Source organism: Puma concolor, chromosome C2 (genome assembly GCF_028749965.1).
Source record: "Puma concolor isolate L17-30 chromosome C2, mPumCon1.1.hap2, whole genome shotgun sequence".
NCBI lineage: Eukaryota > Metazoa > Chordata > Mammalia > Carnivora > Felidae > Puma > Puma concolor.
In genome coordinates, this window is record NC_141675.1 from 31056110 (window position 1) to 31074260 (window position 18151).

General features: G+C 47.8%; 1 protein-coding gene across 2 annotated transcripts in view; it reads left to right on the forward strand.

The window, feature by feature from the left end:
* EPHB1 (EPH receptor B1) overlaps positions 1–18151 on the forward strand; it is a 432698-nt gene that overhangs the window by 154361 nt on the left and 260186 nt on the right. For both annotated transcript variants that reach the window (XM_086674337.1, XM_086674338.1), the window contains exon 3: positions 6429–7110. In XM_086674337.1, the coding sequence (XP_086530463.1) occupies positions 6429–7110 (682 nt within the window). The remainder of the gene's footprint in view (positions 1–6428; positions 7111–18151) is intronic.

Here is an 18151-nt window from a genome sequence, read left to right on the forward strand (position 1 = left end):
AGACACCAAACCAGCATTGGTGGGGTATAGAGGTGAAGACTGGACTAAATAACAAAGAGGTGTTTTTTTGTTTTTTGTTTTTTTTTAAGCTGGAATCAAGTGTTAGTTACATGTCATAAAATTTATTCATTTGAATTGTACAGTTCAAGAATTTTTAATAAGTTTACAGAATTGTGTACTTATCACCACAATCCCATTTTAGAACATTTCTGTCACCTCCAAAAAAGATTCTTCATGCCCGTTTGCAGTTACTCCCCATTCCCATCTCCAGTGCCAGGGAAATACTGATACTAATACCTTTCTATTTATAGATTTGCCTTTTCTGGACAGGTCAGGTATATGGAAGCATGCAACATATGGTTTCTTGAGTCAAGTTTCTTTCATTTAGCATAATGTTTTAGATGTTTGTCTGTGATGTTGCATGTACCAACACTTCATTCTTTTTTAGTTATGATTAGTATTCCATTGTTTGGCTGCATCACATTTTGTTTATGTGTTCACTAGTTGATGGACATTAACAAAGGGTCTTGGGTGCCATATTGGAGTCCGATTGAGAGCTCCAAGAAAGGAAGACTTAAGTAAGATTGGGGTGCAGCATTATAAATCTTACCCCCAAAACAAAGATGCACAAGGAGTATCCTAGCCTTATTTTCTTTTAGTAAAATTATTTCAAACTCTGAGCTCCCCCATCCTACTGGTTGGTGAGAATTTCAGTCTCAATGGTTCTTTCTACCATGCTTGTCTAGAGGTCCCACTCAGAGCAAATTTGAGAAGGCTGCTACATTCTCCATAGGCCCATAGTCCCCTGAGGCCTGGCCACCTCCAGGTGTCCTGGGCATGCATAAAACTCTGGAGGTGATGGTGGCTGCAGGTAATACCGTTCATACCTAATTTTATATATATATATATATAAAAGTATATCTGGGGTTTGATCCTAGAAGTGAATGGCTGGGTCAAAGGGTAGAGAGAGCTATAATTTGAATAAATAAAACCACAATTTTTATAGAGGTTGTACCAATTTGCCCTTCATCTAGCTATGTATCAGAATGATTACTTTCCACACACCCTCCAACATAGTGTGTTATCAAATTTCTGTCTGACCTGCCCACCCAAAAACAAAGTATCACAACATGGTTAATTATCATTTTGATTATATTGAATGATGTTCAACATCTCTTCACATATTTATGAGCTATCTCTCTCTTTTAGTAAACAGTTTGTCAATATCCATGCCTATTTTGCATCTTATTATTGATATATAGATTATCTTTATATATCAGGGGAAATTAACACTTTATCTGTGATAAAGTATAAGTGGTTTCTTGCCAGCATATTTCCTTTTTTTTCCTTTTGATTTTACTTCTGGCCATTTCTGTTATGTCACTTAAGAAAAAACTTTGTAGGGGCGCCTGGGTGTCGTAGTCGGTTAAGCGGCCTACTTCAGCCAGGTCACGATCTCGCGGTCCGTGAGTTCGAGCCCCGCGTCGGGCTCTGGGCTGATGGCTCGGAGCCTGGAGCCTGTTTCCAATTCTGTGTCTCCCTCTCTCTCTGCCCCTCCCCCGTTCATGCTCTGTCTCTCTCTGTCCCAAAAATAAATAAACGTTGAAAAAAAAAATTTAAAAAAAGAAAAAACTTTGTAGAGCTGAATTGATCAATCTGTTCATTTGTGGCTTCTGTGTTTCATGTCATAATTACTATACATAAATTATCTCCAGGGTTTCTTTTAGTATTTTTCTGGTTTCACTTTTAATATTTAAATCTTTGCTTCACTGGGAATTTATCCTGAAGTAAGGAACAAGGTATGGATGCAAAGCTGTGTTTTTTTCCCAGATGGCTACTCAGTTATCACAATGATTTTTTTTTTTAATGATGTACCTTTTCCCTGCTTATTTGAGTTGTGGCCAACATTTGAAATGTTGAGAGAAACTGTTGATTTGACTTCTAAAAGATTCCACCAGTCACACTGTCGCCACTAGGCTTGTGAGTCCCCTTGGCTTCAGATTCTTACCAAGACTTGCTATTGTATCTCTTTAATTTTTTGCCAAGCTGATAAGCAAATCATGGTGCTTTGTTCTCATTTTAATGGTAAAAGACAATTATAGAAAGGAACACAGAAGCAGTATGTCAGTTGCCTAGAAGGAGAGGCTGAGAAGCTGCCACTGAACAGAGACCCGTAGGAAATCAGCTTGGGGATAGGCAGTGAGAGAGTGTCACAGGGACCAGGGCTGTTGCAGGCCTTGAGTGAAAGAATCTGAGTTCTGCACATCCACGGGTAGGATATCCACTCTTGTAAGGAGTTAGGAGTGGTGTGCCCCAGGGACACAGCAGAGCTCAAAGCCTGATGTGTGGAAGAGTGTTAAGGGATACGTGGGCCTTGGGTCTGGTCAGGTCTCTCTCTGTCCTCCACCCCACACTCGGCTCAAGAAAACCTAGAGGTTCTACCCCAGGATTATCTTTTCAGTTTCCACTGGTTTACTCCAACCTACTGTCCTCTGTTGCCTGTACTACCATACCTGCACCCAGTTGTCCCCACCATCTATTGGGGTGGCCCTCCAACCCAATCTGTACTTTACATCAGATAAATCTTCTAAAACCTCAGCTCTGATCACCTGTACTCTTCCTCACGGAAACTCATCAATGACTTCCAGTTACCCTCAGGATGAAATTCAGAGTTCTTGACCAGACTCACCCTCTCCTCAGTCTTATTCCTGCATCTGCAGTTTTTTATGACTCTTCTGTCACACAGGCAGCATTACTCAATGGCTCCAGGCCACATTTTCCCACCACAGGGCCTTTGTAATTGCTGTTCCTGGGCCTAGATTCCCCACTCCTCCTCTGTCCCTCTTGGCCCCAGCAAACACACACTTCTTCTAACTTTTATCCGTCCATCCCCTCTCAGTTTGGAGGTTCTTCCCTGACACTCCTCTCTGTATCAGGTACACCCCCTCTCTAGGCACCCTGTAATTTTCCCTCACAGCAGCTAGCACAATTGTAATTATTTAGTTATTTTAATCACCATTTGTCTAATTTCTGTTTCTCTTACGAGATTATAAGCATCATCTTGTTGTATCCCCAGTGGTTAATAGAATACCTGGCATAAAGTTGGCATTCAGCAAATATTTTTTTTTCATTGATGAATGAGTGAGGTATAACTATAAAGCAACGAGGCTGACTCCAGATATCACAGACAAATAACAATGTTTGTCCCTCCCTGCTAAGAATGCCATTCCACCCGCCTCTCTGTTTGCCAAAATAATTCTCTTTCTTCAAGGCCCCCGGTCCTAATTGCCTCTTGCCCGGAAGGCATTCATGCCTACTCTAGTCCACTCTGTAAGCATATTTTTCCAACCCCTGTCGTACCTGCTGACAGGAGAATGAAAGAGAGAAAGAAATGAATGTGAGGCTCTGTGATGGCCTTTCCCCAAACAACAGGGAAGTTATTTCCTTTCTCTCAATTTCTCTCTACTCTTTCCCTTTGAATATACAACTGTATTCCTCCTAATTTGCTTTGATCGCTCCCTTAGGAGCTGTCATGGAATCAATTAAATCTGTGTAGATTTTATAACTTGAGGTCACCCAGTATGATTCTTCATTTTACAGATGAGAAAACTGAGGCCCGGAGAGGTTAATGTTTGAAACGATTACCTCTATTGGGTCTTATAATACCAATCAGTGTCATTTTCTAAGATAAATGTTCTCAATATCCCCGCTCCGCAAGAGTATAAACGCCTCATTCTGTCTATTTAAGACCTGCTGGTGGTGACAGTCTCAGTGCTAAGGTGAGCCCTGAAAGGCGGGCTTCCTGTCCTGCTCCCATATAGCGAAGCCGCAGCAGTCTTGAGTGGGTCAACGGCTCTGGCTGGGACAGGTCCCTGCCCTAAATGGGGCCACAGGCTTCACCTGTGCATTGACAAAGGGGCCCTGTGTTTGTGTCGCCACTTCACACAGGCCAACTGAAGTCATGGACTAGGAGTCTGCTGTGCTTAAGCACCTACAAAACAGCAAAAGAAAGCTGTCCTCTCAGAAGTCACGTAGGGTCAACTGGGGAAATGTTATTTCAAAATGGCCACGAAAGGGAGAGAGGTCTGAAAATTGAAACTAAAACAGCTGTCAGCGACTTCTCTGTAATATATTTGCTTCTGGTTCCAGAAGCCCAGGCAAGCAGAACATAACTTTAACAAACACATTTAACTAGAACATTACAGAGTCTTTAAGAGGGGTTAAAAGTGGTTCCTTGACATCTAGAGAATCGATAAGAAATTAAGCAAAGTTCCAGGTGACGTTTGGCAATGTGCAAGGATCTGGAAAGAACTCACCAAGGACTCCAAGCTGAGGAAGAGACTGACTCCTGGGGGTGCTGGAAGGGGATGGGGGAGAAGAGCCTTGGATAGATTGGTACTCAGGTGCCTCAGTGGCAGGGCCCGGGCGGCAGAAGTGGCCATGAGGTCATTCTTCAGGTCTGGGTGGGCGGGGCCAGCTCTCTACGTGCCTGTTTGTTCTACACACCACGCCTGGTCTCAGATGCTCTGGCGCAAGCTTGAAGGGCAGCCTGGCCCTCCTGCTCCTGCAGGGGGCTTAATTCTGTGCAAGAAGCAACTGTGTATATTTTCCATGCACATAAGATTGACTTCAACTTAAAAAAAATTTTTTAATGTTTATTTATTTTTGAAAGAGAGAGAGACAGTGGAGGAAGGGCAGAGAGAGAGAGGGAGACACAGAGTATGAAATAGGCTCCAGTCTCTGAGCTGTCAGCACAGAACCCGACACTGGGCTTGAACTCATGAACCATGAGATCAAGACCTGAGCCGAAGTCGGACACGTAACCGATTGAACCACCCAGGTGCCCTGACGTCAGCTTTTTAAATTAAGAATTCTATTTTATATATTTCAGCTCTACACTGTGAATAATAAGCAATTAGCACAATATTTAAAGAAATAGATACTATTTTGTACTTTTACTTTTTGCCACTGCTAAATATTAAAGTCAAGGATCTTCATCTGTTTTTTCTTTTCACGTAAGATAAAGTTTAATTTCTTGGGGTGCCTGGGTGGTTCAGTCAGTTGAGCATTCAGCTCTTGATTTTGGCTCAGGTCATGATCTTGCAGTCCATGGGATTGAGCCCTACATAAGGCTCTGTGCTGACAGCCCAGAGCCGGCTTGGGATTCTCTCTTACTCTCTCTCTGTCCCTCCCCTGCTCACACATGCTCTTGCGTGTGCACTCTCTCTCTCTCCCACTCCCAAAATAAATGAACATTAAAAAGGAGAAGTTTAATTTCTTGGGTCCCTTATTTGTTTCTGGCAAGCAGAACAGAATTTAATGAACACATTGAAACGTCCTGGGAATACTCTCAGTTCTTGAAGTCAGGGTCCTGAGAGCTCGCCAGTACAGGTAGTGGCTTCCTGTCCCAACCCAAGGAAGAGAGAATGCCCCATGACTCTCCTCCCACCCCTGGTGGAAGTGAATTTCTTTGGCCATTCAAAATACCTCTTTCTCCTCTCTATCCTGTCTCTTATGGCCATGTGACCATGGGTGAATTGCATGATATCTTTTCATCTGTAAATTGGGGGTGATAATATCTAGTTTTCAGTGTTAAGGGGAAGATCAAGAGACACCACTTAATAAATGTGTTGTTCCTCTTCTCTTTCCCACCTGCAGGGCTGCTAAAAATGAGAATTTTTTTTTCTAGTGTGAAGCATGCTGTCTCTCCCGTTAAGAAGCTCTCCTTCCTCCCTATGTGACATCCTCCAGCATTCTCCTCCATTACATCCCTGCTTTCAGTTTGCACCCAATGAAGCTTGATTTGTTTCCTTAAGCATCTCACTTAGCAGCCCCTACTCCTACCAGTTTTATGGTTTAGCTTTTTCAAAGGAATTGATGTTATAAAACAAAAGTTTATGAGAATCTAAGTTTGTTGAGAGGTTGTGAAAAGCCTTATATTCATATGCTTTTCACAACTCTAAAAGAACCACCATAAAGATTTAGGTTCGGAAATGAGGATTTCTAAGGTGAGGGGTGTTCTGTAATTAGACCCCTAATCCACAGAGTGGTTGTGGAGAGGAGAGGCTGTGTCACTCAGGAATCAAGTCCTTGCCATCACATAGGGCAGATAGCTGCAGGCTTGTCCTGTGGAGGTGATGAGCCATAGTCACAGCAGGAGTGCTGTAGGTTAGATGAAGGAAGGTTTTCTAGAGTAAAGTCTGTTCTATTTCAGGGTGACCAGCAGAGAAATATTTGAAGTCTGCATATAAGGAGGTCTTTAAAAACAAATTAGGGTTAGGTATGTTTTATTTCTCACGTCAAGTGGCTGGACTGGTGAGCTCATAAGGTCCTCTGCAGAACGAGGCGTCTTTGCTCCGCCTCTTTTTTTCTTCTTACTCTCTATTTTGTGTTTTTGCATGTGTGTGTCTGCGGCCTGCTTGGTACAGTGGGAAGAAGTCAGTGGCTACGATGAAAACCTGAACACCATCCGCACCTACCAGGTGTGCAACGTCTTTGAGCCCAACCAGAACAACTGGCTGCTCACCACCTTCATCAACCGGCGGGGGGCTCATCGCATCTACACAGAGATGCGCTTCACTGTGAGAGACTGCAGCAGCCTCCCCAACGTCCCAGGTTCCTGCAAGGAGACCTTCAACTTGTACTACTATGAGACGGACTCAGTTATTGCCACCAAGAAGTCAGCCTTCTGGTCTGAGGCCCCCTACCTCAAAGTAGACACCATTGCTGCAGATGAGAGCTTCTCCCAGGTGGACTTTGGGGGAAGGTTGATGAAGGTCAACACAGAAGTCAGGAGCTTTGGCCCTCTTACTCGGAATGGTTTTTACCTCGCTTTCCAGGATTATGGAGCCTGTATGTCTCTCCTTTCTGTTCGCGTCTTCTTCAAGAAGTGTCCCAGCATTGTGCAAAATTTTGCCGTGTTTCCAGAGACCATGACTGGGGCAGAGAGCACGTCTCTGGTGATTGCTCGGGGGACATGCATCCCCAATGCAGAGGAAGTGGACGTGCCCATCAAACTCTACTGCAATGGGGATGGAGAGTGGATGGTGCCCATTGGGCGCTGCACCTGCAAGCCTGGCTATGAGCCCGAGAACAGTGTGGCCTGCAAGGGTAAGTCCTAGGGCCTCTTAAGGCCTCTGCTTCTTGCCCACCTGGGACAGGGTCCAATCTGCAAATCTTCCCCACCTCCAGCTTTGGGTCATAAAGGAGCAGAAGAGCCTGATGGCTTATTACAAAGCTCTGTGGGAGTCGGGGGGTTCCTGGGTGGCTCAGTCAGTTAAGCATCTGACTCTTTTTTGCGGCTCAGGTCATGATCTCATGGCTCTTTGGTTCAAGCCCTGCATCAGGCTCTGCACTGACAGCACGGACCCTGCTTGGGATTCTCTCTCTGTCTCTCCCTCTGCCCCTCCCTGTCTCTCTGCTTCTCTCTCTCTCTCTCTCTCTCTCTCTCTTTCCGTCTCTCAAAAATAAATTTTAAACTTAAAAAAAAACACACACAAAAGCTCTGGGGCATCTACATCCCCAGCTATGATGATTTTTCAACTGTGTCCAACCAGAATGCAGTGTTCATGATGGGGGAAGAGATAGAGAGAATTCCAAATGATAGGTAATCACGTAATAACCCTGGACATTCATATTCTGTTTTGTGTGTATATGCACTCTCTTGACCTTCACCATGCACACACACCTGCATCATGTCCAGCCCCATGCTCTGAAGCATAGAGAATTTGGGTTGTCATGGGCAGTTCACTCAAGGGTAGTTGAGAAGTGACTGAATTTGCAAAATATTTTAAGTCATTTCAGTTCAGTTCCCCCAGCACCCAACTTGGTCTTGAACCCATGTAGCTCATTAACTCAAAGCCTTTTGCTCAGCTGTCTTCCTCCAGGGGCTCAATGCCAGGGGCAGGGGTGGACCTAGCTTTTGTGTACTGGAAGCAGATGAGCTAATGCAATGGGGGGAGGTGGTATCAGGTATTGTATTACTTTTGCTTCCGAAGGATACAGAGTGATACGAACTTGGCAGTTTGGGAGTGTCAGGGAACTGTGTGCTCACATTGGCTCTCCTCAGTCCAAGAGAGCACATGTCTAATACATGGCAATAAATGAGCTGAACTGGCTTGAGATTCTTCTCTGAGAATGAATAGGATGGTCTAGAGAATCCATGACTTATTTCTTTAGTAAGTGCATGGAAGCTGAATACAGGGAGGGGGTGTCCAGAGTTGGGGAAGAGAAGACTTCGTTCCTCGATTAAATTTTGCCTGTGGCATTCAAAGTTTCAGATTCTTTCAAGGGCAAGGCTTCCCACATAGACCTCAGAAATGACCACCTTGACCCTAACTCATCGTTTAGGTTGCCCCAGACCTCTGGGGGCAGGTTGGAGTTGGAGCTCCATTAGCTCCCTCTGCTCTCTCATGAGCTTCCTATCAGCCATCCTCCCTGTTGTCCCCCCTCCGACACTCCACCTGACCACCAGATTGTCTTTGCCTGTCCCTTTCCTCTCTTACCTTGCTCCCCAAACACCTGCAGCCAAGCACCAGGCACAGGATTGCTAATGCCCATCAGCTCTGCGATCCTTTGGACTCAGCTAATTGCCTGGGCTGGGGCACTCACACAGCCTTTCTGAGGCCTGCTGAGAGCGGAGAACTAAGGCCTTTGTGTCTTTATTGGATTTCTTGGTTATGGTGCCCGTGATGGATGGTGTGGAAACAGAGGGGAGAGAGTGCCAGATCAAGTGATGAATCAAGGCAGACAGTTTTAAAACCAGCCTAGCCTGGCCCCACAGCGTTCCTCTTTGTCCCCCCGGTTGGAGGTGGGGCAGGAGGCGCCCTTTTTGGTATTTGTCAGGGTCTGAGTGGGGACCCGGGCACTAGGCTGAGTTCTTAAAGGTGCAGGTGCGGCAGCTGCCAGGCACGCTTGCAAAAGTGCTGGTGATTTCTTCAGGCTTCAAAGAGCTGCCACACTGCACTTGCTGGCTGGGGCCGTCTCGCTTTTCCCATTATTTCCCGAGCAGAATGGCAGGAACCAGGGCAAGCATTGATTGGTTCTGATTTAATTGGGACTCTGGGAACAGTCTCTCATTTCTTTGGGCTAATTGGAACTTTTCTCTTCTGGGGGGGTTCTGCTGTCTGTGCTGTTTGTCAAGTCACCTCCTGCGGTTGTTGTGGGATGGCCTATGGAGACAAATAAGTAAATCCAAGTGGCTTCTTTCCATTCTCCCTACCCAGCTCCAACCCCCTTCTGACTTTTGGTGGACGTTCCTAATCTAGAGTTATTATGAAACTGACTTGATTTCACAAATTGCCTATTGCAAACACGCTGGAGGGTGGAGGAAATGGGGTGGCCAGGGCATCACTTTGCCATTTTAGAAGCATAGGCAGCCACGTTTTGGTGGCATTTCTGAGAGTGGAGAGTGGCAAGCCAGGTGGTGTCATGGGTCTCACAGCCCAGCAGCCTGGCTGAGCTTGTGTCCTAGAAGGGCAGAGAAGCCCCCCTTTTTTTTCTATCTCAAGGACTTTAAGATACATCCTCCAAATCTTAGCCATTGGCTCTGCTAGTAATCTGGCTTTGATGGATGATCATCCAGGACTCCCTTTCCAGAACTAAGCAGGCTGCCCCAGGGAGGCAAAGAGGTCTTGGCCATCGATGGTGATATCGGGAGGACTCTGCACCCTTTGGATGGAGATGGGCAGTGCATGTGGAAGGATTTGTGACTCGTCCCTGTATGTGTCTCCAGGCGAGGGTACCCCCACCCATTTTGGGTGCTTGTGCTGTGCTGTCAGGTAGGCACCATAGCCCTTGACGGCAGTTCTGGCGTGGCCCACCTAGTGTAGCCAGTTTTCATCAGGCCAGAAGCATGGAGAATGGGGGATGCCAGAGAATTGTGGGTGAGGCACGGTGAGCCCCTTTCAGCTGTCCTGGCAGGACTGGGGAGGGAAGGCAAGCTACTCTCCTCCAACACAGCCCTGAGAATTAATGCCCTGGAGCCTGGCTGGGCCAAACCTGGATGATTCTGGGCTTCACTCAGTTATACTGACCTGATAAACTTTTCTCTGGATATTTGAATCTGGGCCTTTGCATGTGTCAAATCTATAGAATATCTTTATATTATTTTCTGGCAAGACAGACTTTCATCATGGACAGGAACCTTATTCTGACCTTCACTTTGTGTCTGCTAAACCTTCTCCTGTCAAAGTCATGGTGACCTGTTGTTCTGTTGTGCAGAAGCACCTGGAGACCAGTTAGGTAGCCCAGCCAGTGAAGAGTGGTCCTGGCCTAGAGCTCTCCTGTCCTGAGGAGGGTGGCGGCAAGATGGGGGCAAGCAGAGGAAGCTGTTGGGGGTACCTTATACGTTAGGATGTGCCACAAGTGGCAGAATACTTTCTAGAGGGCTCCATGGCCCAAGGCCTCTTCTGGACTCATCCTTTATACTCACACAGATTGGACCAATCAGTCAGAGTCATAGTAGCCTGCTGACCCCTCCAGTGACTCTGATCCCACCTATAAAATTATTAATTACTAGGAAAATGGCCCATCTGCCCCAACTTCAAACCTTATGCTCATAGTATAGTCGATCAATGAGCACTCATGGCTTTGTCTTTACCCACCCCATACCTTCCCTACTCAGGTTGATGGCTAAGTTGATTTCTGTGTGGGTGCCTGCAGTCTGCCCATCCCTGGGGCCAGGGGCGCTGAGAGCTGGCACTCAGCAAGCTTCCTCTGTGCCATGGAGCCTGAAATATTGTGCCAGCTGAAGTCAGTCTTGGGGAGGAGGGCTGGGCTGAGACTGACAGTTGCTAGGGGGAACCTGGCATGTGTAGGCCTCTTAGCTGTCTGTTGGAAGCTTGGAGACTATGGTATCCCATTTGGGTGCCCAGGGAGGGGTCTCAGGTGCTAGAACAGCCTCTGGCAGCCAGATCCTAGCTGGAGCAATGTACTCATGGGGCTTGATTCTGTTTCTGCCCCTGAGTACTCCTTGAGGGCCTGGCTTTCCTTTCCAGACATAGTCCTGGGAGCTTCCAAAAGGAGCTGTCTCATTAGCCTGCATCTCCAGCCATACTCAGGACTCAGAGAATGACAATGCTATGTATGACCTTACCTGCTATCCTCCCTTATTCCTGTTCCTGTGGGTGTTTAGGCCAGCCTTGGCTCACCACTGTAGAAGGCACACGCTGACCCATTGGGCCCAGGCCTTTGTTGTTGGTGCTGTCACTCGAGGGGAGGGTGTAGGAAGATGAAAGGGGAAAGGGGTATATTCAGGTGAAGAGGTCTAACCTAGAGATAGGAACTGGTTTTAGTCCTGACTCTGCTGTGAGCTTCTGGGTAGTTTTAAGGTAAGTCTTTTCCCATGAGAGCCCTTTCTTCTGTGCCTACTTCTTAGGGTGTATGAGAATTAAGTGGATAATTAGTGCATATGAGAATGCTATGAAAGCCATGCGATGCCATGGCATTGCCCTTAAGCCCTGAAACACACCATCAGACTCTGGCTTCTAAGGGGATAAAATTCTGGAATGAAGGTGGCATGTGGTGCCCCCACTCAGAGACACAGGTCAGCAGGAGACCTGAATATTCATCCATCACTTGCCTGCACCTGCGTGGGCCCAGCTCCATGACTGTCCAGCAGTGACCAGTGATCAGCATGTCAGTGTGATTCACTGTCCCTCAACAAGTCAGTGGGTCACATTTGAAAGGTGTGGCCCATGCAAACTGCCTTGAGGCAGGTTGTGTAGGCAGGTGGTCTTTGTGAGCTGGAGGTCTGAGTGAGGAGAGAAGACTCCCCAAGCCTGAGGAGGATGGTCATCTGCAGCAGTGATTCTTGATTCCATGGTGGGCATGAGACCCCACAGGAGAGGTTTTATAAAATGATATCCCCAGGTGACCCCTTCTGAGATTGTATTGCATAGGTCAAGTGGAACCCAGGCCAAGGACCCCAGATATAAGCTCTAGACCAGAACCTTCTATGTTGCTGGAGTATAGAAGAAGGGGGCTCAGGGGAGGTCACTGAAGGCATCTTGGGCTTGTGGGATTTGTAGAAGGGTGGACCTGAGGTGACATGGAAGGAGTCTGGGAAAAGGGACTGCAGGAGTGGGCTGGAAGCTGGGCAGACTGAGCACGAGGCTAGCTGGCCAGCAGCGGGAAGATGCTTAGAACATCAACACACTTTGAGCAGGGCCCTACAAGCCGAGCTGCTAGAAAGCCTGAGAAGGGGGCTATGGACAGAGGAGTGAGGGACCGAAAGCTGAGGGAGGACTGTCTGGGAGTTACAGAAAAAAGCAGCCTTTCCTGCAGCTGGCCAGCATCAGCTGGATCACTCAGGGCTATTCTCCAAACAAACATCAGGGGTGGATTGCTGTCCTCAAGGGCACCGTCAAGCCTGCAGGACTCCTGTGACTTTCTCAGGTCCTGCCAATCAGGGTTGGAGCTGAGGATGTATGTGCCATAACCAGGAATCCACATGGCTTTTCCAGGGGACTCTCAAGTCAGCTGAGACCATCCATCCCAACTCCAGATGTTGGCAGGACCTTGACAACTTCTGGAGAAGACCAGAGCAGTTCTTGGTTCATCCAACTCCCTGTTTCATGTCTCTCCCACTCCCCACATGTCTGTCAAAGCCCTGAGCTAGGGCCTGCACCCTCTCTGGCACTTGTCCTGTGTAGCCCTCCCAGGCACTCCTCAAGCCATCCACTCCCTTGCCAGTGCCCCAGAGGCTGCTGTCCTTCCCCAGCTGCTTAGGCACTCCCCTTTCTTCAAATGGGGCCTTTTTTCATGGTAATTTTCCACCTACATGTAAATTCCTTCATGCCTGGAAACCCAAGGGACATTTTGAACCTTTGAACAGTTTTGGTGCCTTTGTCAACTTGAGTGGCTGAGATGAGCCAATTTATAAGCCTGGGGGAGTTGAGACAGAAAATCTGCAGGATTTGAAGGTGGAGAAAAATATGTCTAATTTCACTCACCTTGGAAAAAAAAGTTTTGGGGCCTATTTCCATCTCTCTTGGGGTTGCTGGTCCCAGCTTTGGGTTACCACCTGCATTCTCATCCTGGGTGCTGAAAGAGAAAGTGGGTCCCAAGGGGAGGGTGTGTGTGTGTGTGCACGCGCACGCGTGCAGATATGTGCACAGGCGCAGCCACCAGCCTGGCAGCTGCATCCGGGGCACTGGGGAACCCTGTCTTCTAGCTCCAGCCCATCAGCTGTTGGCTGGTGAGTGAGAGGAAGCCTGCAGCTCAGTCAGCCTCCACTCCAGCCCCAGGGAGACCAGCTCTGCTCAGGGCTCGGGGAGGACAGGGTCATTAACACCGCAGCCTTGTAAGATGAGCTTCATAATAGGATTTCCCAACAGGTTACTTCATTTAGAAGTCTCTTGGGCTTCCTTTGCTCCCTACAGTGGCCCTGCCCAGTGCCCTCCAGAGAGGAATCTAATGTAATTGGCTGGATGTAATGGGCTGTGACACCAGCATGAGCAACAGCAAACAGAGCTGGAAGGATGCCCCAGTGCCTCCCTGACTCCAGCATATGAGGCAGGAGCACTCGGTCCTGTGCCCTGGTGATAGTGGAGGACAGCAAGAGGGGAAGGGAGGGAGGAGAGGGGAGCTTCAGGTTCCAAGTCCTCTTGTGATCTGTGCTGCCCCTCTGCCTTTGAAAGACATGGGTGGAAGCACCAAATTCCATTGGTGTTGACCAAACAGTTGTGATTCTCCCAGGTCAGTGCTGGAGTGACTGAGAACAATTTGGCAGTGTTCTGTGCACAAGAGCTGCCCGGCATGGAATCCACCACTTACTAAATGTGTGCTATCAAAGATGCTAACAGACACACCATGTAGCCATTACTCAGACGGTGTGGGTAGTGGAATTGTCACGGGCGAGCAGTCCAGTTGAGGCCCTAAGGTCACCACTTACTGCACCGTCATTGGCCCATGCAGAACTAGAGAGTCTGAAACTACTCAAGCTGGACAGGCGTGTGGGATGATGAGAGACCACCACGGTATCCACAGAGAGAGGAAAGCCAGGGAGCATTTCTGGGTACCAGTCTAGAGAGCCCTGGCTGGCTAATGTCAGAGCAGGGATCAGAATCCCGGTCTGGGGAGGCCACCATCTCCCTTTGCATGTGAGACTGGATTTTGTTAAAGTTAACCATCCTTAAACATACAACATGTGTCTTCAGGACTATCAGACTTGCCTCAGCTGTTCTCTCATAGATAACCCTCTCTTGTGACTGTGTTATCCACTGTTGTTTCTTGGGTCAGGGCTCCCTGGCACCATGTTCTGTGGCCATACATTTGCCCACTGTACAGCACAGAGCTCCACATTGACTGCCAACAGCTTCTTTTAGCCTCTCTGGCTGCAACCCTGTCTCTCCAGATCCTCTGACATGTTCCTCTGCTAGTTGAGCCACCCAGAGGTTGCATAGCATCTTAGGGTTGGGGGGCGACCCCAAGCTCCCTGGGAAGGATGAGGTCTAAGGCTTTGTGCTTATAAAAGGGGACAGAGGGAAGGTGGTGGGGCTGTCAGCTGGAGGCCTGACTGTGGCTCTCTAATGGGCCTCAGAACCAGCATGGGCCCCCAGGACGGAATCCCAGCTCAGGCAGGGTGGGGGTCAGACTTTCCCTCTTTGCTTCCTGTCCCCATCTCGCTCTGGAGCCGGGCAGTCCCTGCCTGCAGAACTTGAGGATGAACATCCACACAAACTTGCTTGCCTGGGTGAGGAATCACTACATTTCATTGTGAAGCGTGAAGATCAAAATCATTCTGAGTCTGAGCCTGCTTGCAATGGGGTTCTTCAGTTCTGGGCCCCAGGGAGCTCTGACAGTCTGAATTCTTTTCCCATTGCTTTTGGCCTTTGACAAGCTGTGTTGACTGTGCCCTAATGCTCCTGGGTCTTATTTCTCCCTGAAGGAAGTGGGGTGGAAAAGACTGAGAAGAGTCAGCCCAGGATATTTGCAAATAGAGAAGGGATGTGTCCCAGACATGGGCAAACCACCAGGAGCAAACCTTAGTTTACCAAGAGGGCTTTGACAGGGACAGGGAGAGAGGGATGCTCTTGGTCTTTTCCTAGAGGAGAGGTCTCTGCCTGTAGAAGTCATATCTACACTCTTTGGTGGCTTAACTAAGAGCTTGAGTACCAGTTGATATGGCAGCTGGGCCTTCCATTTTTGTTTCAAGGGCCAGCTAATGAGGGCAAGGCAGGCCAATCCTGTGGAGATGTGGCTTAGTATACAGGAGTATGTCTAGGTTGGCTCTGGGCCCCAGGAGTTATCCCCTATGACAGAGAACATCCCACCTTCCTGTGGATCCTCCCAGCCTGTTGCAGAATGAATCTGTGCAGCTGCAGATAGGCTGGGCTTATCGTGTGTGTGTGTGTGTGTGTGTGTGTGTGTGTGTGTGTGTGTGCGCGCGCGCTTCTGGCCAAGGGGGTCAGGAGGAAATCAGGAGAGGTGAGGGTGAGGCTAATGAGGCACTGTGGGGAGTCTCAGGAGGCTTCTTAGAATCACAGGACAGAAATTCAGGGCCAGAGAGGGCCAAACCCAGCCCTAACAGAGGTTTTTATTGAGGGTAGGGCCCAGTTCTGGGGAAGAGATGGACAAAGAAACAGGTCCTTTGGTTTCTGGCTTGTCCCTGGACTCTGTCTGGAATAGCCCACTGTCACTAGGAATGGGGACACATTCCTAGTGGTGACTGGAGTTACTTGGTCTTTGGGCATTACCCTTGGGGACCTGCTCTGGTCTCCTCCTTGCAGGTCTGGGCAGTTCTGGCCTTCTGTTCTTCAATCAAGTTGGATTCCACCTGTGAGTTCATGTGGATCTAGTGATACCTGTGCTCATTCTTTCTTTAGGTACTTACTGGGTACCTACAGATGCCAGGCCCTTTATACTTCTGTACATAGATTGAGCGATTTTACTTCTAAGAATCTGCTACATTCTTAGCTCTCTGGAAAGTGGTTACAATGTCCAGAGTACAAGGGAGTCACAAGTAGCTATGTTGCCCTGGTGGGACCCAGTGGAGGATAGCTCCTCCCAGCTAGGTAAGACCTCTAAGGAGAGTGAGTCCAGCCCACCAGATGATACATTGCTTTCCCACAGTGGTCCACCACCCTGCTTTTCAACATCTCCAGTGATGAGACACTCAGACTTCCTGAGGCAGCCTGGTTCATCAGAGCCCTTCTTCTTAATATTGAATCAGGACTCACTGATCCAGTCCCTGGGGTAGAACTTTTATGCAACTCTCTTCTGCAAAGTTACTTTTTGTTGTTATTTTAAAAATGTTTTGTGGGAGCCGGAGTAACCAGTTCATTCAGTTAAGCGTCCAACTTCAGCTCAGGTCATGATCTCCCAGTCCGTGGGTTTGAGCTCCGCATCAGGCTCTGTGCTGACAGCTCAGAGCCTGGATGGAGCCTGCTTCAGATTCTGTTCTCCCTCTTTCTCTGCCCCAACCCACTCGTGCTCTGTTTCTCCATCTCTCAAAAATGAATAAATGTTAAAAAAATCTTTTTAAAAATAAAAATGTTTTGGACAGGTAGTACATAGGAAAAAGTTTCCCTCCCACTCTTGTCCTCACCAGGGGCCCTAGCTGTTAAAGTTTCTAATATGCAAAGAAAAGTGTGTGCATTTGCACACCCAGAATATAGCTATATCTTTTTCCCACCTGTATAGAGACATATTACACAGGGCTTTTTACCTAGTCACCCCACCTGTTTCTTATTTAGCAATGAAGTTTTCAACAATGAAGTACTTATTCTGTATTACACAGAAATCTGCCTCATTTTTTCAAATGATTCTGTAGTGTTGTATTAAAGGGGTGTGCCTTCATTGTTCTTCATTTATATACATGTAGGTTGCTTCCTGTTTTGTTGTTGTTGTTGTTATTTCTAAACAATATTTCAACAAAGATCCTTGCATTTATCTTTGTACTTGTGTACGAGTATATCTGCGAGTCAAATTCCTTAATTAATTTATGCAATGAATATTTATTGAGGACTTTCTATGTGCCAAGCGCTTTTCTAAGAACTAAGGGTGCAGGAAATTCTTAGAAGAAAAATTGCTGAATCAGAGTATATACATTTCTAATTTTGAGAGACGTTCCTGAATAGTCCTCCAGAAAAAAAAAAAAGAGGCATTTTCTACCAATTTTGCTACCTCCAACAGCGTAAGAGAGTGCCTACTCCCCACACCTTTGCCAAGAGAACAAAATGTCGATCATTTTTATCTTTGCCAATCTGGTAGATGAAAACCAGCAACCCACTGTGGTTTCAGTTTACATTTGTCTTGCTACGTGGGGCATTGAACATGGTAGCATTCCACAAGTTGCCCTGATGTTCAGTTGTACGGGACTCGACAAGCGTTCCTGTACAACACATCATTAAATCAGGTGGTTTGCTTCTTGCATACCTTTTGGGGTTTGCTCCCTCCATGGCGTGGTCTATTCCTCACTTTCCTCTGTCCCCCACTGTCCCGTTCCCTCCTGCCATGTATCCACCCTTGATCTGTTCTTTGTCCATCTATAGCATCAGGACATGTTGGCACATGCCGCTCACCCATTTTGACATTTCTTAGTTAGTGGCAGGTGACTGGTCTGCAGATGGGACAGGATAGGAACAGATGCTGGTGCTCAAGGGCCAGGCTCTTCTCCTGGTCCAGTCCCAGAAAACCCGGCCAGCCTGGTTTGCGGGGAAATACACCTCACTTTTCCCATCCTTCCTCCCCTGCCCGGAGCCAGTTCTGGGCTCCTTGCTCACCCCGTGCAGCCCTGCTCTGCTCCCTGCATCTCTCAGCTCTTACCCTTTGGCCCAGACCCTCTACCACACATCCTTTCCTTCAGTTCTCCCAGCTTAACTCTGGGGCTTAGGGTTTCAGCACACCCTGGTGGCTCCCCCTCAGCTGTCCCTTCCTAAATTACCAGTGCTCAGCCCTCGCCTGCCCCACCCTCCTCTTTGTTTCTTCTGCACCAACCCACCCTCAGCAGAGCTGTTCAGCAGTGTCAGTCCTGCCACTGACCAGGCATCTACTCCCCAGGCCAGAGCTCAATCCTGCAGCCCTGCTGAAGCCCTGGCCCTGCTTCTACCAGCAAGCCTGATCTTAGCCCTGGGTGGCTGCTCACTGCCTCCTTCTCTCTGTGGCTTTTGTCTTCCAACTCTGCGGGTTTTCTTTCTCTCTGAGGCCA